Source organism: Diceros bicornis, chromosome 15, assembly GCF_020826845.1.
Source record: "Diceros bicornis minor isolate mBicDic1 chromosome 15, mDicBic1.mat.cur, whole genome shotgun sequence".
In the NCBI taxonomy this organism is placed as follows: domain Eukaryota; kingdom Metazoa; phylum Chordata; class Mammalia; order Perissodactyla; family Rhinocerotidae; genus Diceros; species Diceros bicornis.
This window is the reverse complement of record NC_080754.1, coordinates 34,509,496-34,537,046: the sequence shown is the minus strand read 5'-3', so window position 1 is coordinate 34,537,046 and position 27,551 is coordinate 34,509,496. Positions and strand designations below refer to the sequence as shown.

General features: G+C 36.5%; 1 protein-coding gene across 1 annotated transcript in view; it reads right to left on the bottom strand.

Moving 5' to 3' along the window:
* Positions 1–27,551, bottom strand: part of P3H2 (prolyl 3-hydroxylase 2) — a 147,141-nt gene that overhangs the window by 28,439 nt on the left and 91,151 nt on the right. Inside the window, exons 2-3 of the mRNA XM_058556120.1 lie at positions 5,433–5,585; positions 4,029–4,218 (exon numbers count right to left, since the gene is read on the bottom strand). Coding sequence (XP_058412103.1) covers positions 4,029–4,218; positions 5,433–5,585 — 343 coding nt within the window. The remainder of the gene's footprint in view (positions 1–4,028; positions 4,219–5,432; positions 5,586–27,551) is intronic.

The window sequence follows — 27,551 nt, the reverse complement described above, 5'->3', positions numbered from 1 at the left end:
AAAACCATCCGACTTCATGACTGTCCATTTTAATTTACCACAACTGCCTCCTTTCAAAAGGTTCTCTGTTAGGCAGAGTTTGGCTCTTATCTCGATGACCTTGAAGAGGGACCCCAAAACACAACAGGAAGGAAATGTACCTTTTCTCTTGTGTAGGAAAATGTGCCAGTTTTCGCAAAAAGTGGCTAACTCGATCCAATATAGTACAGCTAATAGGATCCCTACAGTCCATTGGTTCTTAACTCCACTTGGAGGATGTGAAAGGAAGAATGGGTTCTGCTTATTTGATTGGCATGTTTAGAAATAAATAGCTAGCTGTTTTATTTCCTAAGAAAACAAGAAAGAACTCTCAACTGTTTTCTCCTAGTCAGCTGGCCATCTGCATTCCTCTTTACCTTCTAATGTACACTCCACCTAATTCCAAATGATAAGCAAAAGGAAAGGTGGGAAACACACCCAGTAAGAACCCAAAATCTGAATGAAAGTATTTTTCAAAGCAAGATATAAATAGCAGCAAAATAAGAGTGACAAAATGGTATCATGTAGGACTTTAACAAGCATGGCTGATAATAAATAGCTGCATTCAGAAGCCATTTGTATTTTTCTCCAATTTTTAATGTTCTTCTAACTCTGAAATTCAAATATTCTGGCTTTCTAAACACATTCCATATTTTAAAAGCCAGTTTTACTCCTAATTTAGGACAATATTGAACCAGACAAGAATTTACATACTTAGAGTTATAACATTACTTTTTATTAGCTGTATTCTCTGCCTCATTTCTATATTAAATGTTATTGCACAATTAATATGTTTTAATAAGTTGGAGATCCAAGACACTTGTGTAGGAATACTTTTTAAAATTTCCTTGTCACAATAAATTGGGTATGCTTTAAATTCCCAAGAAGATTTACCATATGTTTGTAATATATAATATTTGGTTGAACTTGAGGGATTATGACTTTTTTAATCACTTTTCTTAACTGGAAGTAGGGATGATGGTGGTGGTGGTTGTGTTAAGTATTAAGAGCCTGAGTTAGGAGACCTCTATTCTTTTCCAGCCACCAACATGCTGTGGTGACCTCAAGCAAATCACTAAATGTTAATCTCTGAGAATCTGTCAGTCAATTTTTCTAAACCAGATTTAGGACATCCGCCAAAGCTGGTAGAGGCAGGTGCAGAGGTAATGTGGGGGTAGAGACAGGGCACATACCCTTACAAACCCACAGGATAGTAAACTATAATAAAGGAAAAGCCTGCCCATTCCCAAACAAAAGATTAAATGTAAAAAGATACTCAGCAATTGAAATGTGAAACACAGATAAAACTGACATTTAAATAAGCAGTGCTCACAAAAATGCAGGCAAATGGCTCTCGCAGAGTCTCAGCAAAACAAAACCTTTGGGGAAAAAATTTTCAATAGTTCAGATATTTGTATTGATTTTAGGTAAACTGAGTTGATTTTGGATAATTGAGTGTGTGGCAAATAGGTCATATCACAAACTGATTTTCAGTCTACCTCTTAGTCTAAATTTTGATAGATATTCCTTAATTGTCCCCCTAAAAGACCTTAATAATTTATGACCTACATTTTTACAAACATGGAGTATTATTAACATTTTTAATCTCTGCAGTGTGATTGATGGATGCATTATCTCCTTCCTGCATTCATTCATCCAACTCATTCGTTTAACAACTATTTACTAAGCACCTACTATTGGCCAGTGACTATACTTAGGGGCTGAAGATTAACTCCGTAACAAGAGAAGGCATTAGCCAAGTGATAGAGGAAAACAACATTTTCATGGTCTGTAAGTGGAAATGAGCATGGCATACCCAAGGAATTAAAAGAAGACTGTTAGGAAGGAATCAAAGAGACAGAAAAAAGAGAGAGGATAAAAACATACATAAGTGCACAACCATGAAAGTCCTTGTTAGAACTGTTGGGTTTTATTCCAAGTGCAATGGAATCCATTGGTGGGTTTTCAGCATGTCTGTGAGCAGATTTTCATTTTTTTAGAAGACTGTTCTGTCTGCCTACAGAGTAAAACCTGATCAGGACATGAGGACCAGCAAGGAGGCTATCACAGTGGTTAGTTAAAATATACTGTTGATTTGAACCAAGGTAGTAGCAAAAGAGTGGAGACAACCAGGAAATCTTAAGTGCTGTTCGGAGGCAGCATCTGTCAAAGTCTGGTAGCAAATCAGAGGAGAATAGGAATTGAAGGAAATGTTGGATTGAAAGATAACTTCTCGGGATTTGGTTTGAGCCACTAGGTGAGTGATGCTTTTCATGGAGACAGAAAACATTGCAAGTTTGCGAGGGCAAATTGACTTCATTGATTTGCATTTCTATGAGTATATGTGAAGTTGAACATTGTTTTTCATATATTTATAACTTGGAACACAATATGCGCTCAACAAATATTTATTAACCACTTATTGAATAAATTACCCTTTGCCCAGTTTTCAATTGTGTAGGCCTTAAAAGTATGGGCCTACAATCTACAAGGAGTTGTTTAGAGGATTAAAAAAGATATAAATATGTAAAATGCTTTGTATATTGTAATTGCTAAATAAATTTTGCTTATTATTATTACTACCAATAAATAAGAAATAAATTACTACTAATAATAATAATTTACAGGTTCTGTTTAAGTATTAAGGATATTAACTGTTTGCCTGTAAATACTTTGCTTTTCTACTTGTCATATGTAAATCAGCTTGATTTAGTGTGTCTTTTGTATTTACAAATCTTATGTAAAGCCTATCTTTTTTTTCATATTTCTTGTCTTTTGTCATGCTAAGAAGAGCTTTTCCTCTCCTACTATTATGTAAAAATTCTCTTGCATTTTCTTCTAACAGTTTTATTTTTCACTCTTATATTATTAAGTAAATAGAATTGATTTTTGTGTATTTTTTCATATGCAGCAGAGAACTCATTTTTGACCATAAATAGTTAATAGCCAATCTCCCCAATTAATGTACAATGCACATTATCTACTATTTCATTTTATTTTTAATTCTTTTTGCTGCGGAAGATTTGCCCTGAGCTAACATCTGTTGCCAATATTCCTCTATTTTGTATGTGAGCCATCACAGCATGGCCACTGATGGATGAGTGGTGTAGGTCCGTTCCTGGGAACCGAACCTGGGCCGCTGAAGCGGAGTGCACCAAACTTAACCACTAGGCAACAGGGGCTGGCACCCATTATCTACTATTTTAAATGCTGCTTTGTAATATATTAAATTCCCATATATAATAAAATGCTCTTGTAAGTAATTAAAGAAGACTATACAAAAGTATTTACTACTACTTTTTTTTTTTTTTTTTTTGTGAGGAGATCAGCCCTGTGCTAACATCCGCCAATCCTCCTCTTTTTTTGCTGAGGAAGACGGCCCTGGGCTAACATCCGTGCTCATCTTCCTCCACTTTATATGGGACGCCGCCACAGCATGGCTTGCCAAGCAGTGCGTCGGTGCGCGCCCGGGATCCGAACCAGCGAACCCCAGGCCGCCGCAGCGGAGCGCGCGCACCTAACCGCTTGCGCCACCGGGCTGGCCCCTACATTTTTTATAATAAAAAATTTCAACTTCTTTAATTTTCATCAGTAAAGAACTGGTCAAATGAAGTATGCTTTCTCCATATAATGGAACATTACACAGCCATTAGATATAATAAGGTGGATATACACATACTTACATGAGAAGTCCACAATATATAGTTAAGCACAAAATTTAGAAAAATGCTGAAAATCAGTATTTATAGTATTGTCTTATTTTTATAAAAACAAAATAATAATTATAAATAAATAGATAAATATTTTCATACGCATCTGAAAAAGTTTGGGAGCATACTCACCAAAATTTAAACTAGGTAAATTTGTCTATTTGAGATAGGATGAGATAGACACATGAGACTCTTTCACTTTTTTACAATATATACTTCTATATTCTTGGAATATTTTTACAGATTGCATATAGTATTTCTATAATCAGGAAATAAATAAAAGGAAAAAATAAACTTTACCTGCAATGGCTTCATAGAGACCAGCTTTATACCCTAAATACTCATACTCTTCAAATCTCTGAGGCCCCTCACACAGGACTCTGCACTCCATATCTTCACTGAAATATTCTCTTAAAGCTTGTTCAAAGTACTTGATAGCTAGCTCAAAATCATCAGCCTCATAATGTTTAACTCCTGCACTGTAACTCTCCTGCAAAGAAACAGAAAAAACATTGTTTTTTCAAAGAGCACTCCAGGGGCGCTTGAATAGCAGGATTTGGCAGGCTCAGGATCATTTAGGTAGGTGAGGTATTAGACTCTTGTGCTGTGGAAGGATAAAGAAGGATTGCTCTGGGAGATCAAGTGTAACTTCCCTGGCTTCAACTAATTGTAGATGAGAAGGGACTTACTGAGCAAGCCGACTGCTGCGGCATCAATTTCATTTTCTTCCTGAGCACGCTCAAGACTGTTTTTTCAAACCCCTTTGAATGTAGGTAGGGCCATGCAACAAAGTGCAGGAAGGCTGATGCGGGTGGACGTGACACCCATTGCCAGTCCTGGCCCAATTGGAAAAAAAAAAAAAAGCCTTCCGTCTAAAATCTTCCTTTCTCATCCTTTTCTTAATCATCTTGGAGGCCACACATTGAGAATGGTGACATCTTCAGTTGAAAAAGAAGCCCCTTCAACATATTGTAATTTCAAGTAAGGCTTCATTTAAATGAATAATTACGTAGCTTTTAAAAATCAGAATTTGAAGGAGCCAGCCCAGTGGCGTAATGGTTAAGTTCGGCATGCTCCACTTCGGCAGCCTGGGTTCGTGGGTTCAGATCCCAGGCATGGACCTACACCATTCACCAGCCATGCTGTGGTGGCGACCCACATATACAATAGTGGAAGACTGGCACAGATGTCAGCTCAGGGCTAATCTTCTTCCAGCAATAAAAGAAGGAAGATTGGCGGTGGATGTTAGCTCGGGGTGAATCTTCCTTAGCAAAAAATAAATAAATAAATAAAAATCAGAATGTGAAAAGTACAGGTACAGTGGAAAAACCAACCACTGGGCTGGGAGCTGGGAAACCACAGTCTGACCGTGAGCAATTCACATTGGCTTCAACTCCTATGTGTAAAATTAAAGGGTGGGGATAGGCTGAGGCTCAGAAAGGGTTATACATATTTATATCATGTTCTATTTCTCACCATATCATGCTGATTTTCTAACTTAATTTTCATTTTCTCTCAATCTCAATTTTTTCAACCCTGATAATTACAGTATTTTATCTGAGAACTCTGAAAGTATAAAAATGTTATTGTATTGGAAATCAGGAATCAATTTGAGATATCTATTCTCAGGAATCTGCTTCGACTCAAATTAAACTTAGCAGCACTTAGCTCCTTATGGTTGGGGCAAGGATTCCCAGAGCTTACCAGGTGTGATCTGGCTTCTCGATCGACCAATTGGAGTGCTTCAACGCTGGCCATGGTTCTGTAATTCTCAATGTTCTGCTGCATTTCCATGTGCTCAGGGTTGGCCATGAAAAATGTATGGGCTGCTTCCATGGCCTTTTCCATCTGGTTAAGCTATGGAGAAAAAAAAGGACCAAATGAAAGCAGTATTTCCAAACTAGGCTCAGTACTAGTCCAAGGTCTTACAGCTTGAAAGTGGTAGGGCCGGATTCCAGGGCACATTCACTAAACTCAACCTCCATACTAATGGCCGGAAGGTTAATAGACAGTGCTCCTAAAACGCTATGCAGATATTTTGGCTTTGGTGGAAATGGATAAATGTACTTTGTTCCAAGTTTATTCTCTTTCCCCTCTTTTCTAAGCCATCTGTGTTTTCTGGGAAATTGAATCTATATGCTTCTGTTCGTTTTATGATTAATCAAAATAAAACCTGCCAATGCTGTGTCACCTCTAATTCACATTTTCAACATTTTTGTATTTTATTTTCTCTTCATTTTGTTCCTTTGGCATTTAATCTGGACAATGGGACGATACATAAACCTATGGTTTTCCAAACAATGTGATTGGATATACCTCCCACTCCACCAAATTTGTTATCAGGTTTTAGAATGTAAAGAAAACAAAGTTAAAAGGAGTAAATTATTCCAATGCATAAGACATGCTATATACAGCACATAAAATGGTCTACCATACTCCTTTGATTGAGGTATTTGATTCCAAACTTACAACTTTGATTTTCCTTAATATAAAAGGAAGGATTTTTAATAACCACTACATAGACACCACTCCATTGATGGTGGAGACACCATCAATCTCCTCCTAAACCACTTAATACACTGCTCTCTATGTAACATGCAACGATGCATTTTTTAACAAAATTGAATTAAATTTATTCAATTTAAGACATTTTTCCCTCTGCTTTAGTCATGGAAATGTCTAATAGACAGATCTATTTGCCCCATATCAGAAAAATGAATATTCATATTAGTAGTCTTTTTCATGGTGAAATCCAAATTATGTTTGATCTATTTTGAAGTATGAAGATATGCAAACTCATTGAACAAGTGAAAAATCATGAGATGGCATATGAGATTCAAGTGAGTCTGCTTTTGACTGTCTGGCCATTCAAGTATTAGTAAGAAATAGAAAGAAGTAGTAGGTTCCCAAGTCCTCAGTCACTGCCATCTCCTGGTATATAAAGAATCTTAGCTCTTACCACAGAAAACATAAACTGCCCTATTTTAGGACCTGACATCCTTAAATTTGTCTAATAATAGTAAAACTTTTCCTTTTTCCCTTTAATTTACATACTCTTAGCTACTGGCCTTCCTTCCATTAAATCTTGCCTGAAATCAGCTTTCCCGCCTCTTTTATCTTTCTTAATTATGTGCTACCAGAATTATTTTGGCTATCATAATCACTAATTTTGGACCTTGTTTCTTTCTTAATTTAAATTTTCCCAATTTCTCACACACCAACACAGATAAATACAAATTGTACAGACATCTACATAGTGTCAAGTATTTAGGTATAGAGGAAAAAAGAAGAGGTTCTAAATTGGGTGTGTGTCTACACTTATTAGCCAAGTGGACCTGAAAAAAGTCATTTAGACATGGGTCTCAGTTCTCTTTTAAGAAAAAATGCTCACAAAATCCCCATGCCACCATCTACCACATAGAATTTTGGAAGGATTTAATTGTGTGATATACATGAATGTGCTTCAGAAATCACTAAAACCCTAAAAAGATAAACAATAGAATACAATTTATAAATGACCTGTCAGTTTCAAGGATGTAAATATGCTCTCATTAATGATGGGTACAGTCTACAACTCCCATGGACACATAATTTATGAGGACATAGTAAGATACTTATGGTTGGAAGGAACTGCCTCCAGTTAAGAGTCAAACTATAAGCTATGAAAAAAACAGATTATCACTGAGATACTCTGGTTCTATAGCACCAGCCATTAAGATTGATGGAACATAAATAAATATTTATGTTTTTCACGTTCCTACCTTCTTGTTTTGCTCAGGTTGTGCCACTGACCTAAAGATCCTTTGTCTGTTGGATTTTTCTTATTGAAATCTAACATATCCTATAAGGCCAAGCTTAAATCCTGCCTTCTCTAAGAGATCCTTTCTCAACCTTATAGCTAGAGTCAAGTACTGCAATATTGCCTGATCTCTCTCCCTCTACTGGCACGTATCACTCTCTGCCATATGCATCCACCTGAGTATATTTGTTTTACCTAGTAGAGCTCTCTGAGGAGAGGGACCACATGACTTATTTATCTTTTTGTTTTCCACCTACTTTACATAGAGATGATGTCTATGATATGTCTAAGAAGAGAAAAAAAAATCTAATAGGTAAATCTTTTACACACAAATCAAAAGGTACATTAAACCTGAGTGTGCTTCATAAGCTATAATATGCTAAAAGGATGTAAGTTTAATAACAACATCTCCGAAGTCATCATTCACACTGAGAGCTTCCAATACTGAAATCACCAACGAATGTGGATTCAGTAGCTCTTCAACACTGCCAGCCAATGCTGATAAACTGGTTCCTTTTCTTAAATTGGACCACATTGGTTTTTTGCTTATTTGGTGCTTTCCCCATTTATAACCCAGTATTGAACATAATACTATCTTCACCAATATAAATATAAAGAAGATTCCATGACTTAAGGTTAAACCATACAACTTATTCATGAACTGGCCATGGCTTATAAATGATTGTGAATCACTTCAGGAAACTAGAATGGGCTGCCATTATCTATAAAACAGGCCATTATTTTAACTGGAAGCTTGATATCTTTGTATTCCATTTTAGAAAGGAGATACACAGATCTGAGGTGGGAGGAAAAGTCCAGGTGAACATGTGTGCTACATATAATGCCGGGTTGTTGGATGGAGATTACTAAGAGGCCTTGTAAGAACCAGGTTTCATCTAAGGAAGGATCTATCCACTACTCCATTGAAACAAACAAAAAGCCAACTGCATTTATAGACTCCCAAGTGGACTTCCTCTAAGACCAAAATAAAACAAACCACAGGAGAGAGTAACTCTAATGTGAAGGTAACTCTATGCATTAGAAAAATAAATTGCAACATAAAGAACAACTGAGGAAAGGGGAATGATTTGACAACAAGATGGTATCAAACTTTTAAGGGAGCCCACTGCTCCACTGAGATATGGGAAATACTGGGAAGAAATGCCTTCAAGAAACACTGGATCATTTCATCTCAGGCTGTGAAGAACTAAGACAAACATTTTCTCCTGCCAGCCCAGAAGCACGACTGTATGTGGCAGTCATGCTGCATGGCAAACAAAATGAACACTGATTAAATCAGCACCCTGCTGACATTCAGAAGTTACTCTGTCCACTGGTGTGGACTCTTCTGACACACAAATGGTTCTCCACAGCTAGTAATAAAGGAGCATTTCAAAAGTATACATTGACTACTTAAAAATCTTCAGTAGCTAACCACTGACCACAAAAGAGATTCCAGAAGCTATGTACCATGACATTCAAGAAACTCCAGGATTTGGCCTGTGCTCTATCTTTCTAGCATAACTTCTTCCTATCTGCCATTATGCAAACTTTTCCCAGAAAAGTTCTAGAAGTTTTAAATTTATAATCTCTTTATTCAAGAAAACACACATAGGCCCAGTAGTCCAGTCACACTCAAATTCTTCATTTCATTCATTCACCTATTCAGCAAATATTTATTTTGCATCAAATTTGTGCCAGACATTGTGATAATCAATGAGAAGACCTACATGGCCAAACCAAAGACCCTGCTTTCTAGATGCTTACAGTCTCATCGAAGGGGATAAGTCTCAAGTAAACAAATTATTAATGAAAAAAGTTTCAGAATGTGCTAAGTGCTATGAAGAGATATAAGAACAAACAACACTGTGGGAGCTATCTGGGGTTGGAGCGGAAGGAAGACTTATTTGGATAAATTAGTCAAGGAAAGTCTCTCTGCAATGGGATTTTTTTTTTTTCCCCTGCAGGGAAGGATTTACCCTGAGCTAACACCTGTTGCCAATCTTCCTCGTTTTTTTTTTCTTCTCCCCAAAGCCCCAGTACACGGTTGTATATATAGTTGTAAATCCTTCTAGTTCTCTATGTAAGCTGCTGCCAGAGCATGGCAACTGACAGACAGGTGGTGTGGTTCCAGGACCGGGAAACGAACCCAGGCCACGGGGGTTGAGTGCAATGGGATTTTTGAGCTGAGACCTAAATGTTGAGAAGCCAGTCATGAGCAGAACAGAAGGAAGAGTGTTCCAGGCAAAAGAAAGTCAAGTGAAAGGGTCCTGACGTGGAAACGTCTTGACATGTTTCAGAGTAGAGCAGAGACTAAGGAGAGAGAATTGAGAAGTTGGAGAAGGACAGATCACTTGTAGGCTATGATAAGGAGTTTGAATATTATTCTAAATGCAAGAGGAAACCATTAAAGAATTTTAAACAATATCTGATACACATTTTCAAATGATAACTCAGACTGGTATGTGGAGAATGGATCTTTTGTAGCAGGCTGGAGAACACTGCAGTAATCCAGGTCAGAGGTAATGCCTTTACTTTGCAAAATAAAAATAGGACAGCATAGGTTAGTCCCCCTCCCTTTTTTCCCCTCTCCCTACCATTCCTTTCTCTTCCTCTCCATTTTGCCCATCCTTGCTATAGCAACATTTCTCAATTCAGAAGGCGGACACATAGCACAAAGCAAATCAATTCTAAAATTTCCAAACATGTTTCAGGGAAAATATACAAGTTTCCTCTTTTTTGAATCAAGGGAAATATGAAGCTCAAATACTTTGAATATGAAATTTAGAACAGCTTGTAAGACACGTGCAAGAAAGAAAAGGGACTAATTCTAAAGCACATTAAACCATGTAAACAACACTGTGTGCTTCTGAAATAGAAGATTTAGGATCACTTTCTATCTTCTGAAGCCGTTTTATACCATCAGAGTAAAACATCAAGCCCAAAATAAGTAATTTCCATTCTTCTATTCAAACTTCAACGTTTTCAATAAACAAGAGAATTCTTTCTCTACTTTCACCACCCTAACTTTGGGAATTAATCCAATATCATGCATTACATTTTAATGAAGTGCCATATTTTTTTTGCCTTGGCTCTTTACTTAAATTTCACAATACAGCAACTTTAGAAAATGTTTAACCCCATCTGAGGTTTCTTACCAACTGATAAGCATGTAAGTACACACTGAAGACATCCTGTTTCTAAGCCACTGCAGAATTTTTAAGTTCTAGTTAGCAGCATAAACACCCTAGCTGGAGAGAAAGGAAGTCACCAGACTACAGCATGTACATCATGCTAAACACTAACAATTCATGGGTTAAAGACTTTATTCTTCCTTTTATGGAGGAGTAAGATTTTTTTTTCCCCTTAATAATGCTGACACCACACATTTTTGTAGATATTTCAGCACTTGCTAACATTTCTAAATTCACCTCAAATTTTTGCCAACCCAAAGATAATTTGCCTTCACAAAACCAAAGAAGTAAATAAATAAATAAATTAATTAATTAAAAAAAATTGAAAAACGTAGTAAAAGAATACCCTTAAAATAAGGGTATTTGAGTCTTAAAAAAAGACTCATCAAATTTTGAAATAAAATTTGGAAGCAGTTTGTTTGAACTACTGAATTAAACTAAATCCTATAAATTACATTGTTTCAAATGTAAAGACCAGGCTGTTGAATGAGAATTCAATCTCTATTTTAGGAAATTCCTAAACATTTCCATATAATGGAGTCAGATTTTTAGGAAGTCAAAAAAATAGCCATATGAAAAACAACTTTGCATTCTTGTTTTACAATTTCTGGTGATGTTACCATTCTTTATCTTGTCAATATAACTCGTAAAAAGACCCATGTATTGAATTATTAATTTGATTATAGGAAACAACTGTTTATTTCTCCTGATAAATTTATAAAATGAATTTTAACAGACATTGAGGACTATATACTATGCTATGTTGTTCTTTTTGACTTGACTACTAGGAAGCTCAGAAATAAATTTTATTCTTATTTACAGTAACTGTTTTATGCTGAGTTTCTAGTATACCCAACTGAAGATGGTATAGTTCCATTTTTTTTCTTTGAGTTTTTATTTTTGTTTCCATTTCAAAAAACTAATTATCCAAATAATTGCTTTAGCAAGGTAACTCAAAGTCCTTTTGGACACAGGAAAGGTATAATTTATTCAAAATATAAACTCCTGTCCTAAGGAAAATTTCTAGTAACTAAATTCTTTCCTACATCTCAATGTAGAAAATTTAGAAAATTTTTGGCTTTAAAGAACACGTTAATTAACGAGGTAGGTGTTCATGTTAATGTAGAAAATGAATTTATCTTTGCACTTATGGAATGCTAGTCTAAAATGTAGTCATGGTTATAAATAAATATTTATAGCTTTCAAAATGCTATTTGGTAAGGATTCAATGGGAAATGATATTTCCAAAGAGTAACATTTTCTCTGTGGAGTAAGTTGGAAAGGAAGAGTATGTCTTTTTAAAGCACTTTCTTTTGCCAAATTGCTTATGCTCTTTCCTTCAATTACTTATGGTCCTACGCCTGATTAATAGACTCCTGCTCTTTCTAAATACTCTAGTGAGGTTTTAATCTGATGTTTACAACTTAATGTTAAACACGCATGGTGAACAGCCACTGTCAAATAAGGTTACCCTTATGAGCTCGGTGCAACAACAGATTCTATCAGCTAAGTTTGCAAGAAGGTTTCTTATCTAAATAAAAACCATCTTTCAGGGTAAGGAAAACACAAAAGTGAAGAAGCAGAACTTTTAAACATGCTATTTCAGATTAGGGACTATTTAAAACAAAAAGTCCTTGAAGTTTTTGGGAAAAAAAATAAAACTCAAAGTATTAGCCAAAAAATAAGTATGTACTCTATTGTAAAAAATCCCTCAAGCCATCTGTGTATTGTCTAACTTCCTAACAAGAGAACAGCCAAGACTTGGATGCTTGCTGGGTAGGGAGGAAAGAGTACTATCCTAGTGACGGAATATGGGTAAGTGGTATCTGCCCCGGATTGAATGAAATTAGTGTGTGAGGCTTATTGGTATGTGACTGCTGTTTTTGGTTCTAAACATTAGGATAGGGTAAGATTGAACAACTGGGCTGGCAGCTTAATCTCTGTGGTATTGTCCAGAAGTCTCCCTTGAAGTGTCAGAGGATGACTAATGGTTACCAAAAAGAAGGTTCGGGCCAAGACCTCTCTGACAGTTGTTTCCTGCTACTGTTTTTGGAAACACAGCTCTAATCCTCTTCAAAAATTTCTTTGGAAGGTAGACGTCATTCATTTCATACTCAAGTTTTGCCAACGTAACATGACTTCTGTAGTAGTCATCACTTTAACGTGTTTAAAAATCTTATTCATGTGTGATTTGGAAAAAGGAATAGATAGAAATCTAATGTCCGTCTTTGTGAGCTCAGAATTGTACTCCTCATCTTTGTGACCCCCATATTGGTGAGCACGATCTTGTTTGTGAAAATGTTAAGAATTTACCCTTGCATGTTGTTGTATAGTTTGCAAAGCACTTTACAATACTACTAACAAAAATAAAAGTAATAAAAATGATCATTTATTGAACGTCTACTTAATTCCTATTGTGAAATTCTTTAAAAAGCTGGAAGATGAACTATTACCTCACCTCAGGCCCAGAGCAGTAGTGGACGTTATTTACAAGGACACATTATGATACAAGCAATGAGCTATAGCACCAAGTAGAAGCTAGTGCTGGGACAGACTGAATTGCCCTTAATGAACTTCATGGTAGAAAAACAAATTTTGTTATTCTAACTCATGCTTTACTTCTGCCTGGTTTTCATTATGATAAATGGAGATAAATGTTGTCTTTCCCTAGTGACCCATTTAAAAAGTTCTAGCTGGCCATCATTTCCCTGCAGCCAACAGTCAGCTCCCTAATTGCCAACTACCAGAGTAATGTCTCTGCAGCCATCAGCAGCCAGATCACATTTTCCCCCCAAACTGTACAAAGTTGCAATCATTTAAATTCATTTTTCAAACATGATTGCAAAATAGCAATTAACTGTGGACCTGGGCTTTCTGCTTCTAAGATATCCTTTAAAAATCAGCAATAAAATAGCTTCATTTAGACCTGGCACTGATTTTTTCTGCTCTTGAGAAGATGAAAAAATTTTTCAAAATTTTTTTGCGTGCCTGCAACATTGTTTTGCGAAATAACAAAGTCACGGGCAAAAAATGTTTGTCATAGATGAGAAAGAGTGCGAGGTCCAAGGACTGAGAATCAAAGTTTGGATTTATTTCCTGTTTCTCTCATAAGCACCCATGTTTCCTAAGTGGACTGCAAATGTAGGCATGGAGGTCAGGGAAAAGAAGTAAGAAATTGGGCCTCATCTTGTTAAAAATTGTAACAGTGTTAGGATAACATTGGAGATAGCCAGGAAAAATTGATAACTGGGGGATGGCTTTAGGGTTTAGTAAGCATAGAGAAAAATGCTGTCATTACAATTTCTAACATCTCCCTTTCATTTTGGTCTCCCTTCCATTTATGTTTATGAAACAAATTTAACATTCCACCAAACCACCCCACTGTAAGAAATATAAGAAAAGCAAACAAGCAAATCAAAAGCTTTTCCACTTGTACCTTTTTGATATAAATATGCTACATTCCTCTGTGAAATACAAACTCTCTTTTGCTCCTATAAGGGTGGGGAGATTTACTTCAAAAAGTATTTCACAACATTCACTTCGTCTAGCATAAAGTAATGCACCATGGCTGCAAGCCAAAGAGAGGTTCATTCCCGAGATCCCTCTTCAGGGGACTTCAAGAAGAGACTAAGGTCCGGTCAGGTAGTTAACCCATCAAGCTGACTAATGGATGCTCCTAACCTGACAGGCCACAGAGTCTTGTTAAACAGGTGGTTTTGATGATAGAATTCTTTCAGTGTTTCATAAGCTCCTCTGGCATCACACCTGTACTTTTTAAAGTATTCAGCCACAGCAATAACCTTCAGGCTGTATTGTAAACGAAATATCCCTGCCATACACACAGGTTAAACATAAACTCAAACACGTTCTCTGTACCTCAGCCAACAGACTGTACTGGAAAGAAGTTCCAGTCCATCTGAATTTCTGAGGAGGTTAAAGCTTGGAGCAAATCCACTTACTTACCGAACATATCAGGTAGCGTCAATTCTTCTGTTACTTTTGTGGCATTTGCATTGGTCTTATGAATACTAACTTCCATTAACCACAGATAAAAAGGGCTAGAAAGGTCCTTTAAATCATACAGTACCACTGCTTCATTTGACAGGTGGCGAAAGTATTTGCACAGAAAATTAGTTGCAAGACGATGGTCAGAATCTACATCTCCTATTAAAACATTCACAACAAACATCTAGGATTTTGATCCCTATTATTTCAAAGTAGAGGTGAGTTCGTGCATATCTGGTCCGTGTAACAAGTGTTTGCTGATCACCTCTGCCATACAAAGAACTGTAATAGATATTCTTTGAGGATATAAGATTTTTTGGTCTGAGGACCATTTGCAATATGGTCCTTGACTTTTTGTTAAATACAGCCCAGGAGGGCAAGGAGATATACACAGACTATTAATATCACGAACTAAGGTTCTACAGGATTAGAATGCAGAGTAAATGGGTAATAGGTAGTACAGTGCTGTAGAAATTGAGAGAAATTTGAAATTACAGTAACCTGGAAGGTTCAGGGAAGGCCTCATTGAGAAAATGTGACTGAGGTGGGTCTTGAAAAACAGAAAACATGTGATGTCTCAGATGCAGAACAGAGTGACCATGGAGAAAGAGGAATGACTCAGATGTTTTCATAGAATAGTAATTTGGCTGACCTGGCTCATGTGGAAGGTCTAGATTGCAGAGTAGAGGGAAACAAGAATGAACAAGGGCAGGATTATGGGGATCTTTGAACACTAAACTGAGGTGTTTTGATTTTTATTCTTGGAAAAAGTGAAACAGATGTATCTACATGTGCATATATGTGAGGGTAGTCATGAAAAATTCCCCTGCCCCATTCCAAAAAAGATTTGAAAAATAAAAACTACAAATTTGAGGTAGCTATGGAAAAATTTAAGACTTTATTTTTGGGGAGCAATTTAGCTTCACAAAACTGAGAGGAAACAACAGGGATTTCTCATATATCCCTGCCCCCACACAGGCATAGCCTCCCCCATTATTAACATCCCCCAGCAGAGTGGTACATTTGCTACAAATGAGGAACCTATGTCAACACATCATAATCACCCAAAGTCCATGCGGTTCACTTTTGGTGCTGTACATTCTGTGGTTTGGAGAAATGTATAATAACATGTTTCTATCATTATAGTATCATACAGAGCATTTTTATTGCCCTAAAAATCCTATCTTCTCTGTCTATTCTTCTATCCCCATCTCAACCCCCAGAAATCACTGATCTTTTTACTCTCCATGGTTTTGCCTTTTCCAGAATGCCATATAGCTAGAATGATATATGTAGATCTTTGTATATTTTGGATAACAATTCTTTATCATTTATGTCATTTACAAATATATTTTCCTAGGCTGTAGTTTGTCTTCTAATTTTCATGACATTGTCTTATGCAGAACATATGTAGCCTTCTAAGATTGGCTTCTTTCACTTAGTAATAGGCATTTAAGGTTCTTCCGTGTCTTTTCATGGCTTGCCAGCTCATTTCTTCTTGGCACTGAATAATATTCCATTGTCTAGATGTGCCACAGTTTATTTATCCATTCACCTCCTGAAGGATGCCTTGGTTGCTTCCAAGTTTGGGAAGCACTTACAAATAAAGCTGCTATAAACATTCGTGTGCAGGTTATTGTGTGAATATAAGTTTTCCACTCCTTTGGCTAAATACCAATGAGCACGATGGCTGGATGGTACAGAAAGAGCAGTTTAATTTTGTAATAAAATGCCAAACTGTCTTCAGTAGCCTCACCATTTTGTATTCCCATTAGCAATGAGTAAGAATTCATGTTGCTCCACATCCTCACTAGCATTTAATGTTGTCAGTGTTCTGGATTTTGGCCATTCTAATAGGTGTGCAGTGGTATCTTATTGTTGTTTTAATTTGCATTTCCCTGATGACATATAATGTGGAATACCTTTTCATATGATTATTTGCTACATGTATATCTTCTTTGGTAAGGTGTCTGTTAAGGTTGGCCCATTTTTCAATTGGGTTGTTTGCTTTCTTATTGTTGAGTTTTAAGAGTTCTTTGTATATTTTGGATAACAATTCTTTATCATTTATGTCTTTTGCAAATATATTTTCCTAGGCTGTAGTTTGTTTTCTAATTTTCATGACATTGTCTTTTGCAGAACAGAAATTTTTAATTTTAATGAAGTACAGCTCATCAATTATTTCTTTCATAGATGGTGCCTTTGGTATTGCATCTAAAAAGCTATTGCATGTCCAAGGTCATCTATGCTATCTTCTAGAAGCTTCATAGTTTTACATTTAGGTCTACGATCAATATGGAGTTACGTTTTTGGAGGGCGTAAGGTCTCTAAGTGGATTCATTTTTTTTTTTTTTTTTTTTGGTGAGGAACATTGTCCCTGAGCTAACATCTGTTGCCAAACCTCCTCTTTTTGCTTGAGGAAGATTGTCCCTGAGCTAACAACTGTGCCAATCTTCCTCTATTTTGTATGTGGGATGCCACCACAGCATGGCTTGACAAGTGGTGTGTAGGTCCACGCCCGGGATCCAAACCTGCGAACCCCAGGCCACCAAAGCAGAGTGCACGAACTTAACCACTAAGCCATGGGTCTGGCCCCCATGGATTCACTTTTTTGTGCGTGGATGTCCAATTGTTCCAATACCATTAGTTGAAAAGACTATCTTTGCTCCATTGTATTGCCTTTGCTCCTTTGTCAAATATGAGTTCCCTATATTTATGCGGGTCTATTTATGGGCTCTTTATTCTGTTCCATTAATCTATTTGTTTATTCTTTCACCAAAACCACACTGTCTTGAACACTGTAGCTTTATAGTAAGTCTTGAGGTTAGGTAGTGTCAGTCCTCCAACATCGTTCTTTTCCACCAATATTGTGTTGGCCATTCTGGGTCTTTTGTCTCTCCATATAAACATTAGAATCAGTTTGTGGACATACATGAAATAAAATGCTGGGATTTTGATTGAGATTGCACTGAATCTAGAGATCAAGTTGGGAAGAACTGACATCTTGTCAATATTGATCTTCTTTTCCTATGAAAATGGATTATCTATTTAGTTCTTTGATTTCATTCTTCAGAGTTTTCTTCACATAGATCTTGTACATATTTTGTTAGATTTATAACAAAGTATTTTATTTTGAGGACAGGCAAATATAAATGGTATTGTGTTTTTAATTTCCAATTCCACTTATTCATTCCTGATATGTAGAAAGGTGATCAAATTTTGTATATTAACTTTGTATCCTACAACCTTGTGATAATTGCTTCTTTGCTTCAGGGAGTTTTCCGGTTAATTCTTTCAGATTTTCTACATAGACGATCATGTCATTCATGATCAGTTTTTTATTTCTTCCTTGCCAATCTTTGTACCTTTTATTTCCTTTTCTTGCCTTATTGCATTAGTATGAACTTCCAGTATGATGTTAAAAAGGAATGGTGAAAGGGGACATCTTTGCCCTGAACCTGACTTAGTGGGAAAGCTTCAAGTTTGTCACCAATTAAGTATGTTTGCTGTAGTTTTTGGTACATATTCTTTATCAAGTTGCAGTATTTTATCATGAATAGGTGTTGGATTTTGCCAAATGTTTTTTCTGCATCTATTGATATGATCATGTGATTTTTCTTGTTTGGCCTGTTGATGTGATGGATTATATTAATTGATTTTTGATTGCTGACCCAGCCTTGCATACCTGGGATAAATCCCACTTGGTTATTGTGGATAATTCTTTTTACACATTGTTGGATTCAAGTTACTAATATTTTGTTGAGGATTTTTACAACTATGTTCTTGAGAGAGATTGGCCTACAGATTGCTTTTCTTGTAATGTCTTGTCTGCTTATGGTAGTAGAGTAATGATGCCCTTATAGAATGAGTTAGAAAGTAGTCCCTCTGCTTCTATCCTCTAAAAGAGACTAAAGATTTGGCATAATTCTATCTTAAATGTGTGGTAGAATTCACCAGTGAATCTATCTGGGTCTGATGCTTTCTCTTTTGGAAGGTTATTAATTATTTCAATTTCTTTAATAGATATAGGCCTATTCAGATTGTCTATTTCTTCTTGTGTGCATCTTGCATGAGTTTTGGCAAATTGTGTTTTTCAAAGAATTGGTCAATTTCATCTAGCTTATCAAATTTGTGGGCACAGAGATGTTCACAGTATTGCTTTATTATCCTTTTAATGTCCCTGAGATCTGTGGTGATGTCCCTCCTTTCATTTCTGTATTGATAATTTGTGTCCTCTCTGTTTTTTCTTAGTTAGCATGGCTAGAGCTAATTACAGATTTTATTGATCTTTTCAAAAAACAAGCTTTTGGCTTTGTAGATTTTCTCCGTTGATTTCTTGCCTTCAGTTTCATTAATTTCTGCTTTAATTCTTAATATGTCTTTTCTTCTGCTTACTTTGGATTTTATTTGCTCTTTTCCTAATTTCTTAAGGTGGAAGCTTAGATTATTGATTTCAGATCTTTCTTCTTTTCTAATATATGCAATGAATGATATAAATTTCCCTCTAAATACTGCTTTCACTGCATCCCACAAGTTGCGTTTTCATTTTTATTTAGGTTGAAATATTTTTTAATTTGAGATTTCTTCTTTGACTCATGTATTATTTAGAAATGTGTTGTTTAATCTTCAATTATTTTGAGATTTTCCTGTTATCTTTGTGTTATTGATTTCTAGTTTAATCCCATTATGGTCTGAGAGCAGACATTGTATAATTTCCATTTTTTATAAAGTTTGTTAAGGTGTGTTTTATGGCCTACAATGTGATCTATTGTGGTGAATCTTCCATAGGAACTTGTGAAAAAATGTGTATTCTGCTGTGTTGGATCAGGTAGTCTATAGATGTCCATTATATCTAGTTCATGGATGATGTTATTCAGTTTAACTCTGTCTTCACTGATTTTCTACCTGCTGCATCTGTCCATTTCTGATGGAGGAATGTTGAAGTATCCAACTATGATAGTGGATTCATCTATGTCTCCTTGTAGTTCTATCAATTTTGGGTTCATGAGTTTGATGCTTGGTTGTTAGGCACATACACATTAAGGATTGTTACGTCTTCTTGAACATACATTACCGTTATTTAATGCTCTTCTTTATCCCTGATAATTTTCCTTGCTTTGAAGTTTGCTCTGTCTGAAATTAATATAGCTACTCTTGCTTTCTTTTGATTAGTGTTAGCATGCTATACTTTTCTCTATCCATTTACTTTTAATCTATACGTACATTTATATTTAAAGTGGATTTCTTGTAGACAATATATAATTGGATCTTCTTTTTTGATTCACTCTGTTGATCTGCCTTTTAATTGGTGCATTTAGACCACTGAAGCTCAAAATGACTATTTATACAGGTTGATTAATATTTGTTAATGTTTTATATGTGTTGCTCTTGTTCTCTGGTCTTATTTTTGTTTTCCACTCTTTCTGCCTTTTGTGATTTTAATTGAACATTTTATATGATTCCATTGTCTCTTTTCTTAGCATATGTTATATTTCTTTTTTTATGTTTTTAGTGGTTGCCCTAGAGTTTGCAATATTCATTTATAACAAATCCAAGTCCACTTTCAAATAACACTGTATCACTATACAAAGAATGTGAGTATCTTATAATAGCAAAATAATCTAAAATCCTTCCTGACCCATGTATTATTGCTGTCACTCATTTCACTTATATATAAGCATTCATAAGCTATATACACACACACACACACACAAGCATACATAATCGAACACATTGTTGCTATTGCTATTGGGAACAAACTGTATCTGGTATATCAATTAAGAATATGAAAAAGTTTTTATTTTACCTTCACTTATTCCTTCTTCTATGCTCTTCCTTACTTCATGTAGATCTGAGTTTCTGACCTATATTTTCCTTCTCTCTAAAGAACGTCTTTTAACATTCTTGCAAGTCAGGTCTACTGGCAATAAATTCTCTCAATATTTGGTTTTCTGAAAAACTCTTTATTTCTCCTTCACTTTTGAAAGATAATTTTGCAGGGTACAGAATTTTAGATTGGTAATTTTTATCTCTCAACACTTTAAATATTTTACTCCATTCTTTTCTTGCCTTCATGACTTCTGAGGAGATGTTGGATATATTCTCTTCTTTATTCCTTTATAGGCAATGTGGCTTTTCTTTTCTGGATTCTGTCAAGGTTTTTTTCTTTATCTTTGATTTTCTACGGCTTGAAAAATGATATGCCTTGGTGTAGTTTTTTTGGGCATTTTTCCTTCTTGGTGTTCTCTGAGCTTCCTTGATCTGTGGTTTGGTGTCTGTCATTAATCTGAGGAAATTCTCTGTCATTATTGTTTCAAATATTTCTTCTGTTCCTTTCTCTGTTCTCCTTCTGGTGCTCCCATTACATGCACCTTCCATAGTGTCCCACAGTCCTTGGATATTATTTTCTGTTTTTTTCACTCTTTGTTCTCTTTTCTTTCCACCTTTAGGAGTTTCTATTGAGATATCCTCAAGCTCAGGCATTCTTTCCTCAGCCATTTCCAGTCTACAAATATACCTATAAAGGCATTCTTCATTTCCGTTACAATGTTTTTCATTTCTAACATTTCTTTTTCATTTTCTTAGGATTTCTATATCTCTGCTTACATTGCCCACCTGTTCTTCCATGCTATCTACTTTACCCATTAGAACTCTTAGCATATTAATCACAGTTGTTTTAAATCCCTGGTCTGATAGTTTCAGCATCCTTGCCATGTGTGTTTCAGTGCCATCTCTTCAAATTGTATTATTTGCCTTTGGTTATGCCTTATAATTTTTTCTTGGTAATCAGATATTATGTACCAATTAAAAGGAACTGCTGTAAATAAGCTTTTAGTAATATGGTGGTGAGGTGTGAGGAGAGCGAAAACATTCTATAGTCCTCTGATTAGGTCCCAGTCTTTTATCGAGCCTATGCCTTTGGACTATGAACTTCACAAGTATTTCTCAGGGTTTTTTTTTTTTTTTTTTTCTCTCCCCTCTTAAGTAGGAGAGAATGACTAGTGTGGGCTAGAACTGGATATTTTCCTTTTCCCACATGGAAGGCTAGAGCTAACTGGAGTTGGGAATTTCCCTCCCCCGGTCAGTTAGGCTCTGGTAGTATTCTGACAGGTTAGGCACTGGCTAACTAGTTTCTCCTGAGGGAAAGCCTTGTTAAGAAGAATATAATGCCCTGGCATATTTCAAAATGGTCCCTTTTCCCCTCCCCTACCAGAAGCATGAGGGGATTTTTCTCTGATACATACTATGAGAACCTGGTCACCTTCCTAGAGGTAAATCTCACAAAATTAAGGGGATCTCTATGACTGAGTCCCCCTGAGTTTTTAACTCTCAGAGTTGTACACATTGAGCCTCCAGCTATTTGTCAAATAGAGTTCAAGTTTTCCTACCTTGGCACTGGTTCCCACAGTAGTTTCTGCTCATGAGTCTCTGCTCTGTAAGCCACGACTTCCTGTATTCACCTGTCTATCTCTCCAATCTTGAGGGCAGCAGTTTATACTGGGTCCTCACCTCTTTTACAGATCCTAAAAGAGCTGTTAAATTTTCAATCTGTTCATCTTTTTACTTGTTTCTAGGATGCAATGATGACATCCAAGCTCTTTACACGCAGACCTGGAAACCAGAAGTCTGGAAGACTTCTCAGCAGGGAGAAGGGTATGAGAATGGAGGCATATTATTAACTTGATGATATCCTCTCTCTTGTGGAAAGATAAGCCTGGTTATTGTAGGATAAACTGGGAGTAAGGGAAGACTGGAGAAGAAGCAAAGTTCTTGGGAAGCATTGTAATCCTTTCTCAGGTGAAGAAGAAGCAAGTTGATTGTCTTAGTCAGCTTGGGTGCCATAATGAAGTACCACTGATTGGGTGGCTTAAACAACAGATTTTTTTTTTTTCCTCACAGTTCTGGAGGCTGGATATCTGAGATTAGGGTGCCAGCATGGTCAGGTTCTGGTAAGAACTCTTTTCCTGGTTTGCAAATGGCTGCCTTCTCACTGTGTCCTCACATGGCAGAGAGAGAGTGAGCCAGCTGTCTGGTGTCTCTTCTTATCAGGGCACTAACCCCATCATGAGGGCCTCACCCTAATGACCTCATCTAAACTTAACTACCTTTCAAAGACGCCATCTCCAAATACCATCACATCGATAGTTCAAGGTTCAACATATTAATTTAGGCGGGACACAATTCAGTCTATAGCATTAGTCAAAGGAAATGTAAAAGTAAGGACATCCTTCAAATTTCAAAGCCAGTCAATTAGGGATATGATGGAAACAGCAATGAATATCAGCATTCTTTAGGTGATTCCAAATTTTGGTTGGGGGTTGGAGAAAATAATCATTTCATTTTGAACTAGGTTGTATTTGAAATTATGGGAAGGCATGCAAAGGAATACATCTTCTCAGTAGTATTGCTAAGATCGAATGATGGGCAAGGTATTCACTAGAGGCACAGTTGGGGTCTTTGATCCAAAGGAAGTCAGAGAGAAGAGTTTCCAGAATGAGGGAACAATCAATTATTATAAATGACTCAGAGCAACCCAGAAAGACAGGAAAAAAATGTCTTTAGGCTTGTGGTTAGCCCTTATCTTGCTAAGAAGTGTGTTCTCCTGAATGTTCATAAGACATAAAAAAATATTTTCATAGTTAATTAAGTGTAAGATAAACTGCATTAAATACTAAACATATTATTTAGGATAAGACTTTTAGAATCTTCAATATGCTACTGTGATAGTTAATTTCCATGAATGAGATATTATATTCTTCATTTTTCAAACTCTTAACCAAAGAACCATCCTTCCTGCTTCAGAGTGGCTCAAAAGCTTAATAAGCTTTCTGAGACTCTATTTTGTTGGTATACACACACACACACACACACACAAATACACACACACACACACACATATATATCAACCTGTACTTTGGGTAAACTTCACTAACTTTGATGAAAGAATGGCTTTAATTGTAAAATCATCACTTAAGTGATCCCAGAGTCCCAAAATGCAAAGACTGAAATGGTCCTTAGAGATCATTTGGTGTAAATTTCTCTCCTCTACTGCACTTATATAAATAAGATAACTAATATATAGAGTGAGAAATTGTTCTCAGAGACAATTGGATCCTAATAGAAGTGCTAGACCCCAACCTGGTCTTCTAATTCTAAAGTTAATGATTTTTCTAGTATACCTCATTGTGTCTAAGATTTAAGTGGCCAATCCTCCTTATTTAACAGGAAAACGAAGAATGTACCATTTTGAACAAGTGTATATAGTAAAGTTATACCCAAAATATATTCCTCCAAAAGTCGGAGAGAACTACCTTACTCCGTGCCACCAGAATAAGCCAAATTAAAATTGCAAAGTAACTGCTAATGAGTATAGAAGAGAATTATAGGATTGTGTTCAAATGAAGAGACTGGTTTGACTTGAACCACAGCCTAGAAAAATCATATCAAATAGCCTGTAAAATTATATTCAGTGTTTGAAAAAACTCAAGGTTTCTGATTTCGACTTTGCACATACTGTGGGTTTACATTGGCTTCCTTCCCCTTGAAATGTGATATTGTGGCAGAGTTTAGCAGCTGCATGTTTGGTCTGTACTAAGAAAAGATTGCCACTATGAACTTCCACATATGGAGTCCAATGTCCCCACTTTGTCTGCATAGGGCACTATAAGCCTTATATTTCTAGGGGCTCTGAGGCTCAGTCTACTTTACTTCGATTCAACCTGACCAACATTTAATGAGGGTCCTGCACTGGGTATTGGGTGGCCAGGGACGGTGGGGAGAAAATTAAGATTATTCTTGCTTTTTAGTAATACTCTGGGAGATGGGTTAGAAAATCAGACAAATATCTATAATTCAGAGTTGAGTAAGGTACCATAAGAGAAATTAAAACAAATACTGTAAGGATTCAAAGTAGGAGAAAGCACTTCTGAATGGGTGGATTTGGATCTGGAAATTCTTCATAAAGATCTTATTATGAATATGGCATTTATAATGGACCCTGAAGGATGGATGGGATTTCAGCAGTCAGTAGTACCAGGAAGGGCATTTCACCATGGGTAAGACACTGAGGAAAAGTGTCATCCACGTGTGAGGATTAGTTTCTTGGGAGCAAGTGTTGAGAGTGGGATTTAGAGGAACAGAGAATACTGAAAAAGCAAGCTGGTGCCAAAGTAGTGTGAGTTGGAAGCCAAGCACATGTTGTGTTATATTTGGAGGAGCACATGGACATTTTAGCTCAAGAGAGTGACTTGAATCTTTTGAAACTCATTTCTAGAAACATCCCCATCTTATTGGAGAGGAGTAAGTCTAGGTTACTAAATTAGACTACTAACATAGGATGGTCTCTAGTGAGACAGGCAGATTAGACCAATCCCAGTGAGCTCCAGGTGCCAGTACACCCTACCACCTCCCATCAGGGCTCTATCTGGCCTTGAACCTAAGCATCCGGGAATCAGGCCACATACTCATACTGCCAAAGTACAGTTAGTTGGGTATGCCAACAAAGAGCTAAATTGCCACATTTCCCATTTCTGGAAGACCTACTTTTTGTTAATCTTTTTATTTTTTTAGCCTTTTATATTTTAAAGACTCCATAGCAAGTCCAGTTTCAAACCAGAGAGAAATCCCAACCAAGTCATTAAAATGAACATAGCCTTCCATCTGGGAGTTGCCACCTCTGCTCTTTCTACCCAGAAGAACATGTGGTCTTATTACAAAATAATAATATAAGCAGCACTCATTGTTTTCATTTGAAAACACTCCCATGAAATACTAGAGGAATTCTCACTTACCTCTACTTGGAGAGGGTAAGGCAGAGAGATTCTGTTACACTTCCATTAATCTTTGCCCCATGGCCCCAAGTGAGCAAAGGAAGTCACTAAGGGAAAGGCTATATGAATTGGCAATTATGAAACTTGTGCTTTCCTGTTCAGGAAGTGAGGATGCTGAGACCTATAAGAATAAAAGGCAGCCTAAATCCTACTCTTCTTACTCTCAGCTCTAATGGAAAAGAAGCTAAGAATAAATGCCTGGATGCAATGTGCATATTTCCAAGAGGAAGAAAGCAGGTATGTATGTGTACACCTAAAACAAACAACAGTCTCCTACCACTTATTTTACAAAGAAATTTAACATAAATTATCTCAAGTCATCATCATACGTAGGCTTGGCAGATATTAATATCCCAATTTCACAATTAAAAAAATGAAGCACAGAGAGGCTAAATAATAATAGTTGCTACTATTATTGAGTGTATAACATGCCAGAGAACTGAAACAAATGTCTTACATATATTTCCATTTGTTATGGGCTGAATTGTATCCCCTAAAATTCATATGCTGAACGCCTAACCCCCAGTACCTCAGAATGTGACTGTATTTGGAGACAGGGCCTTTAAAGAGGTGATTAAGTAAAATAGAGGCCTTTAGAGTAGGCCCTAAGCCAACCTGATTGGGACCTTTATAAGAAAAGGAGATTAGGACACAGAAAGGGACACCAGGAGCACTTGTGCACAGAGAAAAGACCTAGTGAGGAACCATTAAGAAGGGGGCCATCTGTAAGCCAAAGAGAGAGGCTTCAGAAGAAACCAACTCTGCCAACACATTGATCTTAAACTTCTAGCCTCTAGAAATGTGAGAAACTAAGTGCCTGTTGTTTAAGCCACCCAGTCTGGGGTATTTTATTATGGCAGCCCTAGCAAACCAATACACTACATTTTAAAAATAGAAAATAACAGTCAAGTAGGAATCAATAATTTCCATTTACAACTGAGAAAACTAAAAACAGTAACTAGTTCAGACTTTAAACCCAAGACTATCTTACACCAGAACTCAGGCAAGTAATCTCTCTGCTATGTTCTCCCATGGCATAAGCTATTCAATGACAATGCTAGCAACTAAATTAAGACATTCTAACTTTGAATTCAGAGTTATTTCCACAAAAGAGTCAGAAAATTACCTTGGTAGACCCATTTTGACATTAAAACAGGTTAAGTAAAAAAAGAGTTCTAAATGAAAATTAAAATACCTGGTTTCCTTTATAATATCTCAGGATAAGACTAAGAAATTCAAGGCAAATTAATCTTCTCTTCTAGGAATTCTGGAGTGGTACAACTGTTTTTTTTTTTTTTTTTTAATGGTAGTTAAACCTCTCATTTTGATTTATTCTAAAAAAGAGTTTGATCAAGACTCTCTTCCTCTAAGCATCTCCTTTCATTTATTGTAAGTAAAACCTTTCTCTAATGCAGAAAATTCCCAAAAGGAAGATACTTTCCTGGAATTATTTTAATGAGCTGAAGTTCCTGAAAAATGCTGAAAACCCAAAATGCCAGAGAACCAGACAGAGAAGTCTGCCTGGGAAATGTCATTTTAATTTTCTGAAGCAGTCACTAAGACTCCGTATAAACTCTAGTCTGATCAAATTGAAACTGAAGTTTTTAACAACAGGGATGGACTAAATTACAGCACAATCATATGGTAGAATATTATACACCCACTGAGAATAATGAGACATGCAAAGATGCTCACGATGTAACTGCCCAAGGGTGTGGAGGGGGTGTCTTCTGCTCACCGCAAGACATGCCAATAGTCAAGAGGCAAGGTGGTAGGAAACAAAGGACTTTTTATTATAGCTTGCTAGCAAGAGGGAAGATGGCTGACTAATGTCCGAAAAAAACATCTCACAGAACAAAAGATTACAGGCCAGTTATATACGTGGCTGGTCTCTGGGTGGGGGAGTCAGCTGTTCTCCAGGTGGGGGCATCCATCTGACCTCCAGGTGGGGGCAGACATCCAGTCTTAGTTCCTGATAGTCTTTGGTTTTACTGGC